The sequence below is a fragment of the Drosophila hydei genome, unplaced genomic scaffold, assembly GCF_003285905.1.
Source record: "Drosophila hydei strain 15085-1641.00,03,60 unplaced genomic scaffold, DhydRS2 tig00008119-arrow-pilon, whole genome shotgun sequence".
NCBI lineage: Eukaryota > Metazoa > Arthropoda > Insecta > Diptera > Drosophilidae > Drosophila > Drosophila hydei.
The window spans coordinates 7,344,823-7,371,582 of record NW_022045830.1 but is presented as its reverse complement, the minus strand read 5'-3'; the positions used below and the strand labels follow the sequence as shown (position 1 = coordinate 7,371,582).

Genomic DNA, 26,760 nt, shown 5'->3' with positions numbered 1-26,760 from the left:
ACACATCTTGCAGTTAACTTTTAGATTTCTCTTTTGCCTCGAGCTTTGCTCTTTCATACAAAGAGCAATGCAAATGATGAGCGACGCGCGTCGCCCAAAGCGCGCCAAACTTTTTATTTTGTTTTGGCTTTGCCTCTGCCTTTGCCTTTACGTTTGCTCTGCTTTTATTTTTATTGCTCTGTGTGCGTTTTGTTGTGCTGTGTTGTGGGGCTCTGGGGCAGCGACAGCCAAGCGACTATTTAATTTTCGTTTTGCCGTGGAACCGTTTGGCGGCGACCCGCAAGTAACGTGCGCGTTCTGAATATTTCGAAATTGTCGAGTAAAAGCGCGTTCGTGATTCCATTTTGATTTATACGTCATTTGTGTTACCGTTACGTGTTGCTTGCATACACACACAAATAACGTATACTAAGAACGCTGCAGCGCCATCTAGTGTTAGCCAACCTGTTGCTGTTGTTGTTATGTATATTTGTCTAGTAAGTAAAACGTTAAGCCTCGATATAAACAAAAACGCAAGCGAATCGATAACAACAACAAAACAAAACAAAAAAAGTAACCGCCATCCTTTGACAGGCGGCGACGACATAAAATGTCAAACTGTCGATCAACATCAAGGCGAAATATTCAAGATGCGTGTGTTAACTGCAAAGAGGGCGCCGACTGCTCTGTCACAGATGTGTGTGTGTGTGTGTTTATGCATTTATATAAATATGTATGTATGTATGTATGCACACATTTGCAGGCAGCCATTTATGTAATGCGCGCACACACACACACATTTGCGCACATTTGCTATCCTCCTCCCTGTTTCGCTTCTTTTAATCTCTCGCTGTTGATCTCGCTTTCGGATACGCGCTTTGCATGCCTACTCGTTCCACTGGAATCGCAGTTGCCCTTCTCTGGAATGCGTTTAATTCAAATTTGAATATTATCGTTTTCGCTGTTTTTATTGGATTCTGTTTTGTTTTGGGGCTACGCTTGCTTGTTTTTACAACGCGAAACACTTGTTATGTGCGTGTGTGTGTATGAGTGTGTGTGCCCGCAGGGAAGAAATCAAACTAAGCGCAAATTTTAATTAATATTCCACGCACGCATACATAATAACAATCTCTCTCCCTCCCTCTCGCTCACACACACGTGCATGCATTGGAACAATGTTGTTATTGTTGTTCAATGTGCTCGTTTTTGTTGTTGTTGTCTGTCATTTTGTTTGTTTTGTATTTTCTTGCATGAATTTTTATTTTGGCTGCTGGTATTTTTGATATCGATAGGAATTTGCGCATGCCCAACACATTCTACAGCTAACGATCGCGGCACACGCTTCTTGGCCAGGTAAGAGTCAGCCATCGGCATTGGAATTCCATTGGAACGATCCAAACCATTGTCTATTTATAGAGCTGCAGTATATTTTTATGACATATCAGCAGAACTGATCATAAAATATTCTCAGATTCAGAAAAATATCTATCCTAGCGAATTATATCAATTCACATTAAGGTAACGACAAAGATAGGACATTATTACTGGATATTTAAATAAGTTGAAAATCTTCAGAGTAACTTCTTTCCAATGTTCCTCCTATAAAGAAGGTTGCATCTAAAACATTATTGAAGTGCTTGATAGCTTTTTTTTTTGGTTTGTCATCGTACACTCTATTAGTCATTCTCATTAAAGGATACTTGAAAATCGCATAGAAAGGCGTTACGCTTATGATTATAGACCTTATATATGTTTTAATTTTTATTTTTATTCGAAATACGACATTTACAAGGGATTTAATTTACGTTTGAATTGTTGAAGTCTTTTCTGAATTCTTTGAAAAAAGTTGGACAGGTATGACCTAATTCTATGGCGTCTCGATTTCTTTGTTGGTGCTGCCGTTGCCACAGGTGCAGCTGTTGTAGGTATTGTTGCTGCCGTTGTTGTTGCAATGCATTCAACATTTGTGGGATTTAGCGAACAATTAATACAATTGGGATCCAATGGTGCCACATCGCAAGTAACAGCTGCCACAAAGGAGGGCACACAATAGATAATGCCCGCCAATAGAAACAAAATTTTGGCACAACTCATTTCGATGGCTCACAATAGACGACTAACATTAGATAGCCATATATTTGCAGATTTTAACCAAATCAAATAGATAAAGTAACAAAGAAACAGATTTTTATTTTGCGTATTGATAGAGCCCATAAAATTTACACAGCTGCTTGATAAACTAATAGAAGGCAACACGTGGTATGTGTGATACACTGAAACAAATTTGGAATTATGCAAAGAAGTTTACAAAAAGATAGAGCCATTTAGTTGAGATTGCTGTGCAAAATATGGTTTTATTTTAAATTCTAGAAAATGTTTTGAAATGTGAACTCTTATATTAAATTTGAGTGTAATTTTAAGGACACACAAAATATAGCTAAAGAAATTTAGAAGCTTTATGAAAGTTTTAATTCAAGAAGAATAAAATAGAATGGGAATCTCTGAGTCTTATAAAGAAATAGAAAACGATTTTATAGAAGTGTACAAAATTTTTTTTTTGAATTTTTATGGGATTTTTAAAGAGTGCTTAGCAAGATGTATAACATTTCAAAGAACTATGGTATAGAGTAGAACATGTTTATAGATAAACATGAATAAACTGATGAAACTTAGTTTTTTTCCTATAGACTTAGCGCTGGATTTATATTTGTATAGAAATTTCTAAGGAATAGAGCAGAAAATATTGAATAAATAAATGGTTAAAAGGGCTTCTTTAGTTGTACATCATAATACATAAAAATATCTAGATATTTCTGTTGTTCTTATAGACTTAGAGCCAACAAGTTGCGAGCTGATGAGATGTTGACATAAAAATTGTGGCACTGACAACAATTGGACTAAATTTTAATTGTTGGCCATTTGCATAGACAACAGTTGTTGCTGTTGCAGTTGTTGTTGCAGTTGCTGTTGTTGTTGGAAGACCTACAAAATTCAACAAGTTGACGATCTCATTGATGTTTTTATGCGCTTGTCAACAATTATTTATGTATTTATGTATGCGCATGCAAAGATCGGTGGGCGCAACGTCAAAAGCAAAGCAGAAGAAGAGGAGAAAAACGTGCGTGGCTGTGAGCTACCGTCTGATGGCACCCACATAAAACATTTCTGTTGCTGTTTCGGTTTCTGTTTTATTCATTTTTGGCACACAAACGTAGAATTCGGTCACTCAGAGATTGCGATAAGCGGGAAAAACATGTGAAAGTCATAAGACTGACACCAAATGCCAGTCACACTAAGCAGCAGCAGCAGCAGAATTTCACTGTGAAATGTATGGGAAAAATAAGGTAGCTAAAGCTGTGAACGACGAGCAGATACCCTGCAAGCGGAAATTTTTAAATAGACACTTCCAATGCATCTGAGAACGCTAACATTTTTATATAGCTCAGCTGAATGGTAAGCCACATAACAAATTTAGTGCAATTAACTCCTACAATGCTCGAGCTATGCTTAGAAAATGAAATGATATAGACATATTAAACAAATGAAAGTAGTTGTTTTGCTTGAGTTTATATTTGCCAAATGTCAAGTCATTGCTTGTAACATTTATGCATAACGAAAACAATCTACCCCTGCAATAAAGAGTTTCGACTGGGCTCAGGGCAAAAGTCGGTCTAAAAGCTAAATGAATGTCATACCGAAATCCATCAGAATGTGGCAGACAGATGAGAAAAATTTCTCACGCAAAGCATGATTAATTGCAATTTAAATGAAATGAAAAACAACGAAAGCTCTAGCGAGTGGGCGAAGAAAACCAACAAACAATAGAAAAAAACATTGTACAACATTGCGTATGAGCGTTATTTACTTGGCAGCTGTTCTGAAGCGTCGCAGTCCTGTCTCATAGTCTTTCTCGCTCTCGCGTGCTCTGGCTCTGCTTAACAGCTGCTTATTGTGCTACATTTTCTCTGTCTCTTTCTCTCTCTCTCTGTTTCTCTCTTTTGGCTCTTGCTCTAATTAGACAAATATTCGCATGCTCACACGAATTCTTTTAACAAACAATTTATTTATTTTTTATTTATAAATAAATTAAGAACAGCTGCGTGCGCGCGCTCTCTCTCTCTCTCTCGCTCGCTCGCTCTTTATCGCTCTCTTCTGCCACTCTCTTTGGTCTCTCTTTCTCTCTATTTGTATTTTGACTAAATTATTTTAATTGTTTACATACGAAGCTTTTGTGTTAGCTGCCTCTTCGCTTTGGGGTTTCGTATTCGGCGATTTTATTATAAATTGTTTTATTGCCAGCGAACGTGGCGCGATTTCAGCTTTTCAATAATATCTTTATTGGCCGTTTGACACAAATAAAAAAAAATAAAACAAAAAACGCTTCAATTGATTTATTTGATTTTATTAACGCTCGATTGCAAAACATTTTGTCGTGTGCGTGGCAAATGATCGTGTAAATTGCATTGAAATCGTAAAAGTTTTCTTGAATGCATTTTAGGCGCATGTAAGTGCAGTATAAATTCGATTTTTACGTGCTTTATAGCCGATTATGGAAAATGTTTCGTTCGAAGCAGTAAACGCGTTGGATCACACACTCGAATTGATATCATATATAAATATATATATATATATGTTTGTGTGTGTGTGAATATATATACATATATTTTATGTTTGTTTTCCATTTTTTCGTTACTTATCAAATATTGAATAGCTTAAGCTCTTTATATAGCTTTATTTTATTTAATTCTCTTCAACTAAAAATTAAATTACTTTCTCTATAAGTTAAAGCATATTATTCCGTTACTTATTAATAGAACACATTTCCTTTTAATGCGAATTTTCCAAATTCCTGGCGATTTGTTTACAACAAAATACAATTTATTGGCAACTAAATATGTTTTGTTTTTTTCTGCTGCATTAGCCTGCTCTGGCCCATGCCTCTAAATAGTATTTAAAAAACAATAAGTAGAATTCAGATTGAGCTGTAACGACTGCGTCATACTCGTTCACAGTTCAACAATGGCTATATATCATAATATATCGATATTTCCGATTTCTTCCAAGCTCTGAACATTTATTGCCATTAATTTAGATGTTTATAAAGTTTATGTTTTGAGCAATGCAGCACTACCATTTTTATGAACACCCATGTTTATATAGAAGAATTTATATAGACAGGACACTGGATACAGGAGAATATATACTATAAAATTTGGAATATCATTTTATATATATACCAAATACAAACCATCAAACTATAATTTCAATGAAATGCTCTCAGTTCATAACGACATAGCCACGGAGGAACGTATAGCAAGACGTACAAAGCATAAAACCAATATACTCTTCTCACACCGTGAAGGAGCATGGGAAATGTAGAAAATCAGGTGCTGCAGACTTGTCTATATTGAAAAGAATTCGCATCGATCAGACGCTCAGCTCGAAAACTCGCAAATTCTGAAGCAAAATTTCGTATTTCGTTTTTTATTTTATTTTTTTATTTAATTTTTTTTTGGACAGGCCTCCATTATGCTTGATTCTGGGGCCCCGAGCCCCGCATATGTCAATTGTGTGCAGGGCATGCATGCTCCACTTGATCTTGTCGCTGTCGCCAGGGGAATATACGCGTTTGTGTATATATGTATATATATTAATCCCGGTTCGTGCCGGCTGCTGTTGTTGCAGTCAACGGCGCATTTACCTAAATTGGAATTTCCGGTAAAACGTAATGAAAATCGTAGCAATCAAACCGAAAAACACACATACACTGAGCGAAATATACATATATATATATAGAAACAAAAATATGCAAATAAGTCACAAAAAGTGCACGACATAAATATATCCGTACCAAATTCAAGAAGTGAAGAAAAGGCCATTGACACTGATTTATATTTAAGACATTGGAGGAGTTTACTCAAAAGATCACAGTGCTGCTCTCTTAGATCGATGATGCTTATGCATTGAGCTTTTATTCCAAATAAGCGTTAAAGAGCATACAAGATTTTATTTACTTGCTGGATTCTCTACAACTTTCAAACTTCAGTTCTAGTATGAAAATTCTTATGGCTAATATTATTATATAAAGTTTTAATTTATATTCTAATCTTATATAAAAATCAAGCTGTTGACTAATAAAAATTATGTAAGGCTTAAAGACGTTAAAGTTTTTAACAAGCTTTAATAACCCACACATGTAATATGAAAAATCGCATAGTTTTCCTAAAAACTCTTTTACTTTAGTCAATCAATCTGTCTAAATAGTCCTCACCTACAGGTATGCTAATGAAAGTGTTTAAGATGCTTAAATTCGTAAAGCTTTAATATGCTTTGCAAGTTCTAGCATGCTGAAGTTTCTTATTTGCGTGATTACATAGACTTAAGGAGCTTTCAAAGTCTTCTGTACAAGTTTAGGAAATATGTTACATATTTGATTACATTACACACTTTAAATATATTTTCATAAGACTATTTGCAACATGAGTGAACAAATACACTTACTATAAGACCAAGCAAATATATATTCTGATATACTTGCAAATGCCTTCACTGCGGCATATTGATATGCAAATGAATGTCAACAGCTTAAATGAAATAATCGTCTTAAACGAACGGCCGTCTCGCTAAATCGCTCGACTTAATTGCTTTTTCCAAGGAGACTGAGCGAGGGAGAAAGAGATGGAGAGTATGAGAGATGGAGAGGCTCAAAACATTTAAGTGCTTATTTTTTATGAGCGCCTTTAATGAGTTATTAAGTTAATAATCATTTTTATTGCTTATCACAAAACGTTTTCCAAATACATTCAAATTAACCAATCCTTAGATGCACCCCTCTCTCTCACCCTCCCTCCCTCACTCCCTCTCTCTAAATTTAGATTATGTTTACATTAACATTGAAATTGAAACAAAGAAAGAAAACTTTTCTTTTGTAATACTATAAACAGTTTTTCTTCTCTTTTCAAAAAATTGGGTTACAATTCTGTAAACAATTGAGCATAAATACACTTAGCGGAATTCTTTCTTGTTCAGGTGAAGTTTCCATGGGAAATAAATAAAAAACTGCCTTTTATGATATGCTAATAAATCAATCAATGTTGATTTGAGTTCATGAATTCGCCGCAAACCAAAACTTTTAAAACGAAACCAATTTCATCAAGGTTTCGACACAAATTCCGAGATAAATATAGAGAGAGAGAGCGCGTTGATGTTGAGGCGATCTCCAGAAAATTGATAGGTGTTGATATATGGATGCCAATCGATTGCAAAATCGATCGACTCTGTGCCGCCATATAGGCATCCGAGTGCGGCGCGCATATTAATTGACTTATTAAAGAAATCAACGAAATATGCCAATAAAAGAAAAATATGCGAAGCATTTCTGAGCAACGGCCAGGCGCCAAAACTGGCCACTGACAGAGCTATGGACAAACTGAAGCCCCACTATAAAAAAAAAATATATAAAAATTATATTTTTTACGACTTTGTACTTACTTATGTTCAGTGCTAATTGCGGTTTGTGGTCAGCGCTTGCAACTGGAACTGCTCTGCGAGGCAGGCAACGTGCAGCAAGCGAGTTGATGCTATATGGATGCGTTTGCATACGTCTAAGTATCTAAGTATCGACTCAATGCCACATGTGCATGCGAGTTATAAAAACAAAAATATATTTTTTGGGACAGTTCAACTCTTTTATTTCCACATTTCCGGCCACAATATCCGTCTTGGCCAACTGAAAATTGTTGGGAAAACTTTTTTCTGCTTCTGCTTCTGCTTCCGTTGATGAAGTTTTTCTATTTAATATGCAGCTAACGGTACGTTAGGCAGGTGCCTGCTTTATACTTTAGTTTTAATTTTTCTCTTCCTCTATATTTGTTGTAATTGTTGTTGTTGGTGTTGTAGTTGGTTTACCATGCGCATAATTAATTAACATTTTTAATAATTGCTATGCTTATTTCTATTTTCTATGTTTCGCAGGTCTTTTTTTCAAACGTGTGTCCAAAAACTTTGACTGGCCATATCCGCCGGAAGCACCTTAACGGGCTAGAACAAGTGCAAAGCCCCTGAAATTGAACTGCGCTACCCCAAATGGAGACAGCAGCAACAGCAGCAGCAGCAGCGGCAGCACCAAACTAAACAAACCAAGACTTTCTGTTCAATTATCAAAATGTCATTGGGTAAGTGGCGAACAATCAATTTTTAATACCCTGTAACCATAAAATATTAGCAATAAAAAAAAACATTTGCTATAAAACAAAACTATAAAAACTGATCATAATTGATAATTAATATAGATTTCTATATTCGACTCACATTTGATAGTTGAGAAATATATGTAAGATTACTATGTTATATAACTCTATAGATCACAGGATCTTAACAATACTGAAACAGGACTTTTGTTGCTCGAAGAGATATTTATCCTCATGGAATATATACATATACTCTATAAATGCAGCTTCTGTAGCTTAATACAAAAATTAATAAGAATATTCAGATTGGTGTAACTATATAGGAGGGATAGTAAAAAGCTAATGCTACTTGAGGATAAATTAAGCCGAAGCTTCAATCTTGTGATCGCTCTTTTGACTGGTCTGGTAAAGTTTTCAATGTCATAGAAACACAGATGGAACACAGGTGTTGCCTAGGTATTCATGAGTATATATATATCCACAATTTTAAAGTTTTCTTTTATAATTTTGGCATTAAATACATATGTATATATACACAAAAACATTTCTAGATTCGATGGCTTAAATATTAAGTAATGTTGCCTTCATAGGGCAGTAGTTCAGGTTCAGAATTCTGCAGAGTTTATAAAATTATTTATTTAAAATAATAAATATATTAAATAATATATATAAAAGTATTTATTTAAAATAAAATCAATATTAAGACATTAATGAATAATTGTATAGCTTTCGTTATAGATTTCTAAGTCTTTTTCAAGAGTTAACAACTTTGCTATAAATCTTTAGTCGCAACATATGTTAAGGTCTTAATGTTAATCAACATATGTTAGCTACAAATTGAGCAAGAAGTTTCTCGATCAACAGTCGATGAGATAGATTAGTAGCATTCAGACACTTCAAAGTCTAAGATACTCGATTTTTATTCACCTGAAATCAAAGGAAAAATATGTAAGCTCGTACAGTAAAAGCCAGGAACACCTGTAATATGGTGCACTTAAAGCATAGCTGTAAATATGTAGTCGAGGGCGCAGAGCGCATTCCCCGGCATGGCTTATCTGGTGCTTCAGTAATGCGTGTCCAGTGCATGGCATAAACATGACAACTCGGTTCACGCCTCGACTTGAATTTGACACCAGATCGCGTCGAGGCCTTTTCACATTTCACATTGCTGCTAATGAGTGTTTAACCCAGGGACAAAACTACTGTTAGAGTGCACGACAACGGCAACATGTACATTAGCAATTTCCCAGAACGCCAACGCATTTATCTTGGACACATAGAAGAGCCACCCCCACCCTTAAACGAAGTAGGAGCCGCGCCAACGATTAGTCCGAGCAAACGTTGCGTTGCAGCCCACTGAAATTTTGATCGAATTGAAGCTAGCTACAAACAAAACAAAAGCAAAAGCAAAAGCAGAAACAGAAACAGAAACAAACAAACAATGGGCGTAGTTTAAACATGCCCAGATTGTGTACTAGGCACGCCCTGGAGTGGAGACGCCAAATGACACCTAAAAAAAAGGGAAAAAACTGCAAAGTGCGGCATCTTCCCAGCTCAACTGAACGGAGACGCCAGTTGTTTTGGCTCTCGCCTGGGAAAATAACGAATAAAACTGCTCGATCTTTAAGTATCTGGGCGCTGTGGCACTTATCCAATAGATATGCAGCGCCCAGACGCTGTTGCAGACAACTCGCGATCAACTGGCACTGACTCACTGAACAGACGCCGCGGCGAGGTCATTCATCAATTTGTGAACAACTGGCACCGCGATCAACAATGCTGTAATAAGCAATACTAATAATAATAACAATAATAATAATAAATAACAAATCAAATGTCGAGCAAGCATCTAATTAGACTGTGGCATGTACAAGCGATTGTTATCGCATGGCCTGAACTGTGCGGCATGGCCCCTCGTTCCTCCGCCCTACTACCTAGGCTCAGCTTCCATGTCCAGCAAGAACAGCAGCCACTGCCGCAGCAGTTGCCACAGTTTTCTTTTATTTATATGTTGACTAAAATAAATAATCACAGCGCTGATATGGGAAATGGCGCAATTAAAACACAAAACTCGCGCGTCGCACGCAGTCAGCCAGACACGCACACACACACACACAGATATAGCAATAGCTAGAGCTACAGGCCACAGACATAGCTACAGCTACAGAGATACAGTTACATATGCGCACACACACGCGCACAGCGAGACTCACACACACAGGCTACATGAAGCCTCGCTCGACCAACCCTCGTCCATTCCGTTGTTCCCTCTCGCTCTCTCCTGCTCTCTCACACTCTCTTGTATTATTTCTATAAATAGTTTGTTATTATTGTCGTTGATGCTATATAAAATCATTCATTAAATCCGCATTGAATTTCATTCATTCGCGCTTTTTAATTGCACTCATTGCGTTTCGGAGCGATGGTCCAGCATTTTTATACACATATATATATTTAGCATTAGCATTCACAATTGTGACTTCTTGTGTCATTCACATCGCCGCGCTGATATATTAAACGTTTCCTTGAATTTACATATTATTAGATGTTAATTAACTAACGGCGATTGAATTAGTTTTGACTGTAAAATTAGTTTTGAATTTATTTGTATTAAAATAAATTTTTTCTATCAAACAAAATTGTGAAGTTTGCGATTTAGCCTTAGTTGCCGTTCTGAAATGCTAAGACTTGGCTTGGGTTATGTTAATAGTATTATATTATATATTATTATATTATTATATATATTATAATATTATATATTAAAAACATTAACAGAAAAAATAAAAGAAATTCATGAATATTTTTCCAATGAAAAAAATTAGGGCTTAACTTTTTTGGCAAAAGCCAAAAGTTAATCGTTAAAATATCCTAAGGCTCTAAGTTCTATGACTATAAATAAAAACAAACATGTAGCCAAGATATTAGGCTGGTTGCTAGTCAACTCGTTTCGAATTTTCCAATTAGTTTTTAGTCTATAGCAAAGTTATCAAAATTTAACTGCTAGAAGAACAACCTAGCCAAAAGACAAGCGTTAAATCTAGACATATTTAAATAATGAATTAGAAATGGAATTGAAAAGTAATTTCAGAAGCAAGCTTAATTCAGTGGAAACTTTTGTTATAAATATTTAAAAGTATACGAAATTGTAAATGCAAATGAAAATGAAAACCTGAACTGAAGGATGTGAAATGCTTGCTTAACTGAATAAAATTAGAATCTGGCTTATAAACAATATTTGCAGTGCTTATCAAAGATAAAGTATACTAGATAAATATATTTATAGACATATTTAGTTTAGGTGAGCTTTACATATAGCACGGTATGTTGTATATATCGTTTAAATGACTATTTTTATAAATTGATAAATTTCCGAAAAGGCTGCTCATTTAATAAATAATTTATAAACAATCAGTGACGTAAGTAATTAAAAATCCATGCACAAACGTAAAAATTTCTCCCACCATTAATTTTGAGAATCGCAGATTATGGATAAATGGATATATGGATATATACAAATGAGTCGAGTGATTCAACGATCGCTGCTGCGTTCTGCGTAATTTGCCCATTGCACACGTAAAATATTAATTCAATGTTTTGTAAATATTTGCGCAAATTAATTGTTGCACGCACTTGGCGAGAGAGGATGAGAGAGAGAGAGAGAGTATGAGAGAGAGACGGATAGAGAGGGTGTGGGACTTACAAACAAGACAATCAACAATTGGCAGCGGTCGGCGAGCGATAAAGAAATCTATCAGAGAAAATTGGACTCGTGGCCCCAATTGGATACGAAAACTCATCTGTCTCATTGCCAACGATGACGTCACGACGAGCATTTCGTTGTCTCGACGTCAATTTCCATGTCGTATACTTAATTGTCGAGAGGGGTATGTGAAAGGAGCTCTTTGAGTGCATCAATTGTGTGAGTGTGCACAACTTAGAGGTCGTTAAATGCAATTATTTGTTGCGCCTGATGTCTCAATTTCTGCTCTTCTCCGAAAAATTGGCAATTACTCTGGCCTGGCACTTAGTCGAAATAATATACGACCTGGCATAAATCACGGCAAATCCCCTGCCCAGACACAACTTCTAAAAATATACTCAGACATTAGAGACTCGCCTCATCATGTGCTGCAAATGATTCTTCATAATTGAATTACACGGCCAGGGACAAGCGCGTCAACATTTTAATTATACACCTCATAATCATTTGCTAGAGTGGGCGTGGAATGTGGCTGTGCGAGCAGCAGTAGCAACTGACAGATCCTGGCTAGCTGACTGCGAACTTGATCAAGTTTTCTAAACTGAAATAGGAAAACGAAACGATGCGTGTCGCATCTTCTGCTCTGCTGCGTGGGCAGCGCCCAGATCAACGACTCCTGCGACAGACAGCAGACAGCAGTCAGCAGCCAGCAGGCAGCAGGTCTACTAAATATTTATTTTGACAGCCAAGTGGAAATGCCTCGCATTGTGTCTAGCTGCTTAGTTCACGAAGGGAGAGAGTCTGGGAAATATAAGTTGAGATACGCATTTTAAAAATATATAAGATAAAGTCAAGGAATCATAGTTAAGAACTTTAATATATATACTTATAGTATAAGAAATGTAGACTGAGAAATCTCTTGAGATCTATTAAGTTTGTATCTTCAAGTTCGTATCTTAAAGATATGCTAGTCTACGCCTAGACAGCCGCAGCTGAGCTATAAGATCCCATGATAGCCGCAGCAAGTGTGCATGATACGCAGCCTCCTGCTCTGGCTGAGCTCATGTTACAAGTGCAGTCAAAGCTAAATAAATCAAATTTTGAAGTGTGATCTCGCTGGAAGGTAGAAAATGGAAAAAAATTGGGAAAAATGGAGAAAAAAATAGAATGCGACGCTAAGTGCACGGCGTAACAAGATCAACAACATCATTAGAGCCATCAACAGACAACAGTGGGGCTGGCTGGCGATTGGGGAGTGCTTGTAATTAATGCGCCAGTGATCCTCTGGGGTATGCCAATTGACATTTAACATCAACCTGTGGTTGGCCACAGCGCAGGCCGAGGGGCAGCTGCAGATGGAGATTTCACGTTTAGAAAATTCATAAGGAAACATTGAAAGCAACTGCGCAGAAATTAATGTCTGCCCCAGTCCCTGAAATATGCCCAAAAAAAACTAAAGACACGCGCTTCACAGGGGACGCTGAATTGGAATTGGAATTGGAATTGGGGGCTCCTGCTCCGTGTCGGGGACTTTCAACCTTCTCGCTTGCAGCGTTTTTTCTCTCCTCCTCTGCTTCAGCTTCTTCTTCTTCGTGTAGGTAGGTTTACACGGAAGACAACGTTGCCGTTGTCTATTTTTTGTTGTTTTTGGTTCTTTTTTTCCGTGTCATGTGCGCATTTCCATTAAGAAAATAATTAACATTTGTTTGTGGCCCGAGGCCCCAGATGCAGCGAGCGCAGTGAGCGACCAGGAACGAAATCTGTTGAGCAGATGTCTGGCGGCTGCTGCTGCTCGTCCAATGGCTTTGGCTAGTGCTCGAGTCCTGTTTGCATCGTATTGGAATGTATTTATGAATGTATTTTATGCATTTCCAAAACACCTATTGAACCACATCAATGGATTCAAGCATTGGCCAGATTTATGCCCTGCACTTTAATGAAATGTGTTAAAAATCGAAGATCTGCAGATGTTGGGAATGGGCAGAAGATTCTTACCAATACAGTAAATATACTTATGCATATCTGGCTTCAGTCAGTTAATCAGGCAGTCAGTCTATCAGACAATCATGCGGTAAGTCAGTCTGGCTGACCGTCAGTCTGTTGGGCTGTTGAGGAGTAAGTCAATCAGTCAGGCTAGCTCGCAGGCAATCAGTTAGCTAGTTAGTCAGTCACTCAGTCAATCAATCAGTCTGACTGTCAATCCATCAGTGAGTCAATCAGTCAGTCATGCATTCAATCAATCTGTCAGTGAGTCTGTCAATCAGTCAGTCTGCCTGTCAGTCAATCAGTCAGACTGACTGGCAGTCAATCAGTTGACTAGTTAGTCAGTCAAACACGCCTTCAATCAGAAAGCTAGTAAGTTGGACAATCAGTCAGGCAGTCTGGCTGTCAGTCAATCTGTTAGGCTGACAGAATGTTAGTCTGTCAATCAATCAATCAGTTTTTTGATCAGTTAGTCCTTCAGTCACTGAGTCTTTTATTTATTATATCATCTGTCAATCAGTCATTCTGGCTGTCAGTTAGTCTAAGTATTAAGTCAATCACTCAGTCTGAATGGCTGTCAGTAACTCAGTCAGTCAGTTCATCAATCATCACAGAATGAAGCTCATAAAAAGTTCTTCTAAGCGAAATGCCAAATAGAAGCATTTGCATATCAAGCAAAGATGAAGTTCTAATGTTAGTTTCAACATTTCCTTGCTATTTATGTCATCTGCTAGTCGCGCTTAGCCCGCTCATCATGAATTGGCATCATGTCAACCACAACAATGATCATAAATGTGTTTATTTGATTTCTATTCTGAGGGCACTCAATGACACCTAAGCAGACGCCTACGCCTCAAGATCAGGTAGTAAAATCACTTTCACACTTTAGTTGCGAGAGAGTCGGCTCTTACCTTTCGCTCACACGCATTTCTCTTGTTTTACTACAATTTCCTCATGGCTGATGCTTAGGATTATGTGTTTTTGGGCATTTCCGCTGTGGAGTTTTCTCGAGTGGCCTTTAGAGCGCTGCTTGGCATGGCTCACACGTGCTGCGAGCTGCGAGTTATTATGTTTTTTTATTGGTTTTATCCTTGGACACATCCTGGCCGGCTTGCCGCCTGGCATTTGGCAACTTGTTTTCATTGCCAGTGATCCTTGAAGTGTTTCAATTTTGGGCTTAGCCCGATTTCTGTGGGCATTCCACTTCCGTAGCGCCGCGTTAGACCCGAAATATTTGAGCTGTTTGCCGTTAGCTCTTGACGTTGTTGTTTTTATAGCGATTGTTGTTGGCAGCATCCGCTTGGCTGCTGTTGCTCTGAAGTTGTTTGCCGCGTGGGCGGAACTCGAGATGAATTTTAATGGCTTTCTCTGTTTTCCTATGGCCAACTAAAATAACACTTTCGAATGCACATTTTAATGATTTTTAAAGCATTCGACTTACGTTCGGTCCGTTTTATGAGCTCCGTAAAAATAACTCAAAATTAATACCAGAAAAATACCAAACAATTGTGCGTCCCTTCGCCGTCATAAAAGTGCATGCAAATGCCTTTTCCATATTCCATTTCCATTTCCATTTCCATTTCCAGTGAACAGCAACTGGCACAGCAACAGCCAGGCATCAGCTTCAATTTTCTATAACTTTTGTTTAGGGAAATTCAAAATAAAATAAAATAATAATCATAGTGCAGCTCCCCCCCGATTGACACATTGTGAACGTCGCCAAACTTCCGGGTCGCGTTCGGTTGGTTTAGGTTTTTCCTTTTGCCTTTGGGGTTAAATCATAAAAAGTCGAAAATAATAAACAAAAATTTTCAATTGAACGTGAAGGAAAACTCGTAATGCGCATAAAATGATTCACAATACAAATAAAAGGGGCCTGCATCGGTGTATGTGTGTGTGTATGTGTTGGGGAGGGCATACTGTACAGTGTACACCCAGCTGGCCAACTACGCGGAATTCGAATTAAAAATTAGCTGTGTAAATATGAGAACGCTTTGTTGTTGTTGAACCTGGGCAAACCTGCGCCTACGAGAGAAATAATTCAAAAAGAATAATAAATAATTTATTGCGTGTAATTGCTCATATCGACCCGCTCGCCTCCCCCACTCGCTGTCTGAGTGGCCAGTTCCTGAGGAAACACTAGTCGATAGCCCGCCCGGCCACAACTGCAGCTACAATAATAAGCATTAGAAATTCTCCTTTTTGCATGCAGCTAGACAGTTGTTTTCCTCCTCTTTCTTTATATGGAATTATATGTTCTCTGTTTACGCACTGCGCCAGCCATATAAGTCGATCATTAGTGCATAATAGCTTGTTCCAAGTAGTTTAATATTTACTCAGAAATCCCATAATTATATATATATATATATATATATATATATGTATATATGTATATATGTAGTTCTACATATGTGAGTTGTCTAAGTGACCCACTAAGGAAGACTCGTTTCAAATGTGTCTAAGGCGAAAATGTATCAAATTGGGTCGAATGGCAGATGTTTTAGAGTCAAAAAAGTATATCAATCTCTATATCTTTCAATCTATTTGAGGAGCCTTGAGAGCCTGCACATTGTTGGAATTTAATTTAGATTGTTGCAAATTATGCAAATTTAAAAAAAAAAATTTATGAAATCATTAAAATATATATTTTTGACTTCACTAAGAACTGGAAACAGAAAATGTAGTCTCTCAATGTTATCTAAGCGCTGAGAAAGCAGATCTATTATAGCTTACTTATATAATAACTTTCGCTTTGACCTCAAAGTATTCAATCAACAAAATACGAAATTTATTTACATATATAATTTACATAAAATAATATACCAAATAGTCAAATTTTGAGATCTCACAATGTTTGTGAATGTATTTTTTTTAATTCTAGTCAGAAATCATATAAATAGATATATTTATATTAATTATATTAGATTTGAACTTCAAATCTCATTTGAGCTTTATTCTTTTATATTCCACATTAAAATCAATACTTTTTCTCATAGAGAAATTATTAAAAAAAACTTGCTTTGCCTAAGCAATATCTTAGGTATATAGAAACATAATCCTAAACAGATTCTAAGCATAGAGAAGTTGTGAATACATCTGTCAACAAATCGCTGTCAAATAGTAATTTCGTGTTTGGCTAAACGTCTCATATTTGAACTACCTTTAACCAGCTTTGATTCATAATTAAAATCAAAGTTTATTTTCCTGTAAGATTATTATATCTTACACTCACTGCCCCTCAAGACTTTCCACTTTTGTTGCTGTCATAAAACAAAGGTGAATCACTTTATAAGATCAAACCAAAACTGACCCAAGAGAACTGTAACAACAGAGAACGAGAGACACTAAGGAAAGTGATTAACCTGTCAACGCCATAGAACAATCAGCGAGTGCTTCCAAATGTTGCCCCAAGGAGCAGATGGAGGTGGTGGTGCCCATGCGGAAGGGTTGCTCGCGCTGCTCCAGTTTAGGTAGCCGTTGAGCGTCTACAGATTTACGACTAGAAACGGGGCCCACATAGCAATCGAACCGAACCGAACCGAACCAGAGTCAAAGTGCGAGCAGGCGAAGACAACAACTTGACATTTATGTGCAGGCAAATGCAATTGTATAAGTGCAAGTACTCGATGCACATTTCAAGATCATTTGCATCCACAAGCCATACGAGCAGGAGGCACACGTTTGCCACGCCAGCACGCACACACACACACACACACACACACACACACACACACACACACAGCGACACATTTGCCCCTGGAGAGGCAATGCAACAATTTGAACTGAGTGCGCACTCAAGCCTCGTCGCGCTCTTCGTCCGGGTCTCTGCGTCCACATTTTATGAACTACGAAATGTGCAATTTCTACGCTGCCGAGCGACTTTTTACGAGTTTTCCATCGGTCCCAATGTGCGTTGCATCTGCCACATTCGTTGGCCCAGTCCCAGTCCACTTCAGAAATTCCGCCATCAGCCACATGGAGTCGCTCTGGAGTCGCAACTATCGGTCGTGTCTTTCCTTAATTATTCTACGCGCTCCTATGTGGCAGTATGCTTCCCTGTCTGCTCTGTCTCCTGGACATTTTCAATGCGCCCGCCCGTCTAACACATTTTTAATGTGCATACCTCCACTGTCGGCCTTTGATGATCGTTCGGCTCTCATTCTACTTCCCCCTCGACTTGTTCCTCGGCTCTTTTGTCGTCGCTTTTCGCATTACTTTTATATTATGGCTGTCTATTTTGGCCGAAAAGATTTTATTGATTACCATTTGGCATGCGGGTCTGGCTAATAGCCCAACAAATATGCCAAATTCTGAGCATAACTGTGGAAGGGAAAGAGAAGAGATGATAGATCATAGAAGTTTCCATGAACTAAATAAAGTTAAGTTCTATAAGACAATAAAATATATTAAATTATATAGTATATAGTATATATTATAGTCTTTCTATATTTATCTTAAAATATTTTGTATGGAAATATATATAAGGAAAACTTTACCAAATAGTTATTTCAGCTAGCTCTTTAAATATTAAATATAAAAAATGTTCTCGAAAGTTCTTGAGCTTAAAATGCTTTTAAGCATATATTTTATTTAATTTTTTTAAATCTTAATACATTTTATATTTTATATTTTACTTTAGACAAGATTCTAATTTTGAATATATTAAAAATAAATTTCCATTCACTTTTATGCCCAAAATTCTCATTGCCCTTGGGAAAAAGTGACAACACACATATATCTGCATACATTTACCTTGTGTTAAGGACAAATACCAGGTATAACACCCAACTCGCATACCCTATGCAAGCAGAGACAAATTTAAACTTTGACACTGATAAGACACGACTGCCAAGAGCTACTTATGTATGTGTGTAGCATTAGTTGATGTTGTCGTTATGGCTGTTGCTCACCTCTTGCCTATCGGAACTCATCAAATATGCGCGACGGGCACAAGACAGAACGTTCCTTGCATTTATGGGATGAGAATAGCGTGCGGACAGGGAATATGTTATAGCAGGGATAGCTGCGAGTCGAAATCATGCACAAGAGACGACAGTATTTTGATCATGCGAAAAACGCACGCAAAAGAAAAACATGCGCAGGTACAACAAAAGCAGCAACAACAACAACAATGTTGCTGGAAAAGTGAGCTCGTCTCATGTTGAGTTTTTCCTTACGCACTCGAGTGGCCAAGCAGAGGCAGCAACAGAGACTGCGCCAGCGGCAGAGCTGTGTGTGGGTGCAATATGGTAACCATATTTAAGCACTGATCCCGCATGCGTGTGTGCATGCATGTGTGCATGTGTGTGTGTGCATAGTGCGTGCGAGGGAGAGTGAATGCTTCAATGCTGCACAGCCAGAAGAAACGCAAGGCAAATATACATATATACACAAAATAACCATAGCGAGGGATTCTCTATGGCAGCGGCTGCAGCAGCGACGCTGACGGCGACGCTGAAGTCGACGCTGACGTTGGCGTTGGCGTTGACGCAGACGGCTCAAGTGTTTTGTTCTCGTTGAAGTTTTAGAATTTATTCCGTTTCGGGAATTCAATGCAGACACACGCGCAGCGCGTTGAGTAAATCAAAGCAACAACAACAGCAACAGCAACAACAACAACTTTGTGCCCGTTACAATTTGAATGTGTTTGGCGCGCTTTCGAAGTTAAATCAATCAAACTGACATTGCGCACAATTTACATAGTGAAACCAAAAGGGTTTTGTTTTAATTATCTTATAATTTATCGTTTGCCATTTTTGGCACCGCAACGAACACTTTGTGTGTGTGCGTGTGTCTGTGTGTGTGCGCGCTTTAAATCTTTTGGCGCGTGCGCATGCGCAGCCAGTGAAAGTGCTGCAAGCGAACTCTCTCGTCGTTGACAAACCGTTAAAATGCATCATAAATTGCATTTGTGAATTAGACAGCAAAATAATCGTGCTCAGATTGTTGAACTTATCGAACGAACTGCAAGCGACCCAAGCTTGATACGATCTCAAGATGTTTCTAACCATGGATAATACCAATGCCTTCTTCTCAGGTAAAAATATGAGCTGAATATGGAAGGTAGTTGAATAATAGCTGAAAAGATAGTATAATAAATGAATAGATATATTGCTAGATAAGTCTATGATAGATAAATACACGTGTGTCGATAATGGTAAATGCTGATACATGGATAAATATTAGATAGATAGACAGATATAGGTATAAAATAGATAGAACGATTATTATTTTAGATGAATATATATTTTGAAATATTGATGGAAGATAGGTAGAAAGAAACAGATAGATCGACAGATATACAAATAGATGGATATAGCTATAAAATAGATAGGAAATATAATAGAACAGGAATAGAATAGAAATAGAATAGAATAGAAAATAGAAAATCTATTATTATTTGATGGAAATATATTTAGAAATATAGAGGAGGATAAGTAGATAGACTTAAAGACAGATAGAAGGATATATAAATAGATAGATAGATATAGCTATAAATTAGATAGAAAAATAATAATTTGAAGTGGATATATATTGCGATAAGATAAAATGATTATAGGTATATATAAAAATATCTATATAAATAGATAGATATACAAATGCATAGAGAGATAGACAGATAGATAGATATATAGATACTTATGTATAGATAGATGGATAGATATATATTTCAAAATATAAATGGATTATAGGTAGATAGACAGATCAGTAGACAGATTTATAAATCATCCATCTATATATTCATCTATCTATAATTTATCTTCTATAACAGCAATATAGCCGTATATTTAAAGCTAGAAATTTACTGAAATATATAAACCTATGTTTAATATATATATAGAAGATATAGTGATGGATGACATATGAAAATGCAATCAAACCTGTTATAAATATTTTATAAATAATTAGATTGAGTTTCTTTAGATAAAATAAATAATAAATAATTTCAATAATTTTTTTTATACATTACTTAAGATTTTCATTCGTAAAACTTAAGATTATATGAGATAAACTTTAATAATTTTCTAGAACTTTTTACAAAAATTATATACATTTAATAATCAACACAAATTTTATAGCTTTTTTTATCTTTAGTTTTAGTATTTACATTGATTTCAAATTTTGGCTCTTCTCTACACACTTTCAGATAATCCGTGCTATTTCAATGAGGCGAAATCGCCTCACACGCCGGACTCGCAGTCTTCCGGCAGGGGCTTTTCGATATTTAAGCGCCGCAACTCGAAGGGCGGCAGTCCACGCCCCGCTCTGGTCGTCAATCCGGAACAGATGCGTCTCATCACATCGGCCAATCTGGATACGACGGCAACGATGGCCTTTGGCAGCCCGCGCGGCAGCTTCAACTCGCTGGGCGGTTTCTCACAAGTGAGTTTTTTCTTGCCGCCCATAAAATTCCGATTTATCATGTCCGATCTGCACAGCTTCCTGTTTGCTATTTGCCACGAACATAACAAACATTTGCCATTTACCATTTGCCATTTACCATTTACCATTTGCCACTCCACAGCAATCGTTTGAAATGCAGCCGCTGATGTATTGCCAGCGCTCGTCCGAATCATTTCGCGAACGGCTCGGCTCCTGCAATGAGACGCACAGCTCCCAATGCCCCGGAGGCGGTGCCGAGCATGACGAGGTCTTTAACGCAAGGTGAGTTCTTGCTGGGTGTGCGCTTTGCTGTCGACAGGATGCAGCTGTTGACAGTTTGCCAAACTGTTCAAGCAGCCCCCTGCTCGCCCCCTTTACCACCCGCCCCCAAGCCATTCATTAGCATTGACTGTGCTAATCGCGCGTGCTGCGCTCCTCTTTCATCTGGCCTCATCCACAGCAAGTCCCAGCGGCATCATACGCTACCATGCGGCGGCACACGTCGTCACTCCTTCGGCAACTGGGCACAGCAGCAGCAGCAGCAGCAGCCACAGCAGCAACAGCAACAGCAGCAGCGTCAATTCAACACATCCGGATCTACATGCACATCGCCATCGATTGGAGCCAGCTCCCCGGATGAGGTGCCCAGCATGTTGGCACCGCGTCCCCCACTTCTATCGCCAAACAAGTTTCGCGGCCCAGCCTATCGCAGAAGAGGTGAGTGAACCAAATATTTAACATCAAATATGGGCTACGAAATCTATATATAAAGAGTCACCTAACTCGAGGCAGATGCCACTAGATTTTACAGGTCTGAAAACTTAAAGAGTTCCATGCCCAAGCTAACTCTTTCCCTTGTCTAACTTCTACTCATGGACTCTTCCCTCTATCACATGTTTTTCTCATTAACTTATTTATTTACTTATTCACATTGAGTTCTGCTAGCCTTCATCTCTAGGCATTTGAGATATCTTTAGCAAGTCTATAAATTCCGTTAGATGTCATTCTTAGCACATGCTAAGAAAGTCAAGTGCAATGCATTATATAAAACTATATTTAAATAAAAAACAGATTCCATTTGCTGGCCTCGTTTCACGTTCGCATTTTTGCACTTTGGCGGCTGTCAGCTTGACGCGGGCCGATCCCGAGAAACGCGCTCTGGCTCTCGGTGCATCACGTTTGCATATTAAGCGCAGTCGCAGTTCCCCAACTGCTCGCACACCTACTTCGCCTGCTACGCCTCCTGGTATTTGCTTTTTGCCAGGCGCCACGGGTCTGTGGTCTCTGCCACTTTAACAACATTTAAATGTTTACGCAAGTGATAATTGTACATGTGCAATTGTTGCTGTTGCTGTTGTTGTTGCTAGTGGCCATTGTCGCCAGTGTGTCGCCAGAGTTGGGCTTTGTTTTGAGACGTAATGAGCTGGGCACCATCTCAGCTCGCTGACGTTTGCTTCTGGCCTGGCCTGGCCTGGCCTGGCCGGGCCGGGCTCGGCAACGGCTTGACATTGACAGTTGCTGTCGTCTCATTGTGATGAATGCCACCGAAATGGGGAGCTGCATGCCTGATTGCCCCTCATTCACAGCCAGAGCTCACGAATTTCCGATGACTCTGCGCTGTTACAGTCATAACGTGATGGTTTATGAAGCGCTCAGGACAACTTATTTATAGCCCAACAGGCATATGCAACTGCCAGGCTGCCAGGCCACTTGAAGGAGTACTTGGGCGCAATCCGAAAAGATTATCAACTCAATGTTTGGGCCACTCTTCAGAGCACTTGTCTTAAAGGTTGTAGACAATAGATAATAATTGAAGAGAAGTATTTGGGTATTGGCACGATAGTTGCCTCTTTGTGTCGTGCTACTCGGCATAGTTTGCTTTGGGCATTCGATGTCATTTGAGGCACGCTGCAAATTAGCTCTGACAGGCCCCACGCATAGAGAAATTATGGCTATGGCTGGTTGACCATTTACGTCGTAGCTGGACAATTGCAATTCCTATGCCACTTTGTCGCAATGAGCGCACGGCAATTGACACACTTTTTGTTCATTTTTAACACCTAAATTTATGGCGAAAATGGGAAAAACAACATGAAATTTCCCCGCTGGGGGCTGTGCCATATGCAGTCAGTTCAAATACTAAAACGAGTTCATAATTTCTTTCAAATTGTGCAGCTATCAAATAGCAATATGCAAATTAGATAAACATGTGTGTGGCTGTGTGTGTGCGTGTGTATGTGCGGCACACATTTCCGGCAAAGTGCGGCAGCGGCAGTTGCAGTTTTGCTGTTTGGACTCTCCAATTGTCGGAATATGTTGACGCTGTGCAACATGGCGGATGCGCAACCTGCACGAAAAAGGCAAAAGGCAAGAGGCAAACAACAACAGCCAATTGACAAGAGTCAATAAACGAATCGTAGCGCTGCGCCTGCCCCAGTGGGTGTGGCAGCCATGACAAGCAGAAGCATAAATTGAAAATGTGCACAATTGTCAATAAGTGTGGAGGGAGCCGTTCGAGTTGGCCAACAGGAACTTTGCATAATTGTTAGCCAGCCGCTGGCCATTGACTGTTTGGCCAACTGCCTATGTGTGTGGGTGTGTGTGTGTGTGCGGGTGTGTTGTTCAAACGTGTTAATGGCACGGAAGCGTGAACTCCCCACATGCACTCAATACAAACAGTCAACTGTTTTGCATATGGCGCGTGCCAAGCAAACATTTGGCCAAATTTGGCCAACATGCCTTTGCCCAGTGCTGCATACGAATACAAATACACACACATCGAGGCCGACTACAAAGGCAAGCAGGCAATGTGCCTCAAATCACTTTAATTGCTGCAGGTAATTTGGAATTGCTTTTGCAAGGCGTTTGCACTTGTTTATGATTGAGTGGCAGCAACGGCCTGCTGCACTCTGTTGGGAGAACATCTGCTCATCCGATTGCCGGAGCAGCGGCACAAAGACGAGCCGCCTCGAGTTCAATACACTGGCTAGAGGTCGCCATCGCAGTGCCTTGTGCACTGCATAACAAAGCAGGCGGCCAAATCCTATGGAAAATGTCTTTGCTGAATTTCCTTGACCGAGCATTTGCCATATCCAGCCGCAGCTCCAGTCGCAGACCCAAAAGGCAGCCAACACCTGTTGCATTCATAAATATTATCAAACCTCAGACATTTCGAATCTCAGCATATTTCATTTGCATAATTTCGGGTCTGCGCGGAGGTCTGGCGAGGATAACATAACAAGCGTGCTTACATTTTGCTCACGTCCCAATCCAAAGTTTCCTTTTTGTTTTTTTTTTTTTTATTTTTTTATTTTTTTTCTTCTGCTTCTGCTTCGCTGTGGCTGACTATTTTTAAATGTTTTCTCACATATGTGTGGCTGGCGACAGGCGCACAGTGGCGCAAGACTTATGCAAATTTCCTTTTCGGCTTATGTGGAAAATATTAAATGAAACGGAAGGAAATTTCGTCTTGGGAATTTTTTTTTTGTTCTCAAGCCCAACAAGTTGGGAAAATGTTTAATGTGAAACAAAATTTGTTGCTGTTAAGGAGATTATTCGAATATTTTTGGAATATTATGAATATATGCTGTGCTGCATATTTAAGTGACAATCGATATCAAAAGTTTTATCTAATTTAAACTTATGGCTGGAAGAGCTTAGAACTAGTCTTCAATCAGCAATAATAATTTCAGCCCTTATTTCTCTATCTCTCCATCTCTTTCTTTGTTACTCTCTTTCCCATACTTAACTTTTATCAAGTACAGTTTTATTTAATCGAATGTAATCTATTTGAGTCTACTTCTGAAACTCACAACTAAATTAAAACAGCATAATATCTTGCCTTAAGATTTTATATATGATCCTTTATAAAATTTTAAATGAAGTTTCAGTCTTTTAACTCTTATAATGATAATCTCTCATATATATAGACTCTATCGCTAACTATCTTTCATTCTCCATCTATTTTTTTTTCTTTTTTCTCTTTATCTGTCTCTGTCTCATATTTTGTGTCTATCTCCACCTATCCTATTCTTTTCCTCTGTATCTCTTTCATCAAATCTCATTCTTTGTTTGTCTTTCTCTCTACTTCTCTCTCTTTCTCTTTCTCTCTCTATCTATCTCTCCCTCTTTTATCTATAAAAAACTCCAGGAGCTAAAATCCCTATTTATATGATAAGTTAATTAATATCGTATAATTCGCTCTCTCCTTTCTTCCTATCATGCTGTCTCTCTCTTTCCTTATTATTTCAAATACTAAGAACTGAAAAAGACTTTGTTCTTATAGCTTCCTTGAAGCCATTGCAAATCTGCGCACTTCCATAGTACTTGACATCAATTTATATGCTGAGAAAACATTTCCACATATATACGTATATATCTTTACATATATATAGTTATTTGATATATTCCTTGGCACATTTAAATTTATTATATTTATAACGACTGCCTGCTGCCCTTGTCTGCAGTTTCTGCCACTGTCATTTCAATCAAAGTTTATATGCATACACTTATAAATATAATTATATATATATTTATGATATCTGACTGCGCTACTGTCTCCAGTCCATTTGTAACTTTAGGCGATTCCTAACTGTTCTCGCTTGACACATTTGGCTAGAGAATAACGCAACTGGCAACGAAATAAAAACAAAAACCAAAATAAATAAAGGAATAGCAAAAAAAACAACAATCAAATTGGCTCGGCAGCCCACTTAAAATGCCATAATTCCGTTTATAGCCTGGCTCACAACTGGGATGCCAGCTCGCTGGGTTCCACTCAAAATGGACACTGTGTAAATTAAACGTCACGGGCACGTACAACAACAACAGCTTTGACTTTTATTATTTTATAATCTTTGCATTATTTATCGAGAGAGTGAGAGAGAGACTTCAGTCACACAGAGAGACTCCTCTCGCTCTCTGTCTCTCTGACTGTGGTTCTCTTTCGTCTACTTCGATTGCTCATTATTATTCTTGGCATTCAAATTGTTTTGAGCTGAGCTTGGCCGACAGCTTTAGCCAGCTCCCGTCCGCCAGTTGAAGTTGAAGGACTGTCGCAACTTGACGTTGCGCATGCGCATTGAAAACTGAGCTCGAACCGTAGTGCGAGTGTGTGTGCGATGTGCCTTTGAGGTGCATCTAGCTGCTGCAACCAGTCGATATAGTTCTCAATAGTACCCACTCAAGCAAAATGCTGCTCAAAATTGAAGATATCGAAATGGAAACGTTCTGCTGCGGTGAGTACTTGCCCAAGGCGTACTGTGGACCCCACGTAAAGCCAATTAAGAGTAAAAGAAAAACACTTGGCATAATTGTGAAGTGCACTCGAGTACCTAAAAAAAAACCCAAAATGAAAAACGAATAACGAAAATCGATTCGAAATTAAAGCACGATTCGTGTGCAAAGAGAAATCAAAGCAAAAGCCGTCGCTGCAGCGAAAGGGTTCGTTTTTCCGTTTGAAGTGTTGCGACTCTAAAGGGTATTTGATTTCTTCTATCTGTTTTTTTTTTTTTTTTGTTTAACTAG

At 38.3% G+C, this 26,760-nt stretch overlaps 2 protein-coding genes across 4 annotated transcripts in view; one reads left to right on the top strand and one right to left on the bottom strand.

The window, feature by feature from the left end:
- The first annotated feature begins 41 nt into the window (after positions 1 to 41).
- Positions 42 to 26,760, top strand: part of LOC111596925 (phosphoinositide 3-kinase adapter protein 1) — a 40,166-nt gene continuing 13,447 nt past the window's right edge. The window contains exons 1-5 of one of the 3 annotated variants that reach the window (XM_023311386.2): positions 42 to 476; positions 7,954 to 8,153; positions 20,999 to 21,234; positions 21,377 to 21,516; positions 21,695 to 21,951. In XM_023311386.2, coding sequence (XP_023167154.2) covers positions 8,144 to 8,153; positions 20,999 to 21,234; positions 21,377 to 21,516; positions 21,695 to 21,951 — 643 coding nt within the window. In that variant the 5' untranslated portion in view covers positions 42 to 476; positions 7,954 to 8,143. Of the gene's footprint in view, positions 477 to 7,953; positions 8,154 to 19,811; positions 19,889 to 20,998; positions 21,235 to 21,376; positions 21,517 to 21,694; positions 21,952 to 26,265; positions 26,472 to 26,760 lie in introns of those variants that run through there. The other 2 variants (XM_023311378.2, XM_023311402.2) reach the window with 2 other exon arrangements.
- LOC111596914 lies at positions 1,765 to 2,073 on the bottom strand. The gene has a single exon (XM_023311367.2). It carries the CDS (start codon positions 2,071 to 2,073, stop codon positions 1,765 to 1,767), a length of 309 nt encoding a protein of 102 aa, XP_023167135.2.

Bases quoted from the DNA above. Each gene is read 5' to 3' on its own strand.
- LOC111596914 (XM_023311367.2), bottom strand. From the start codon at position 2,073: ATGAGTTGTGCCAAAATTTTGTTTCTATTGGCGGGCATTATCTATTGT.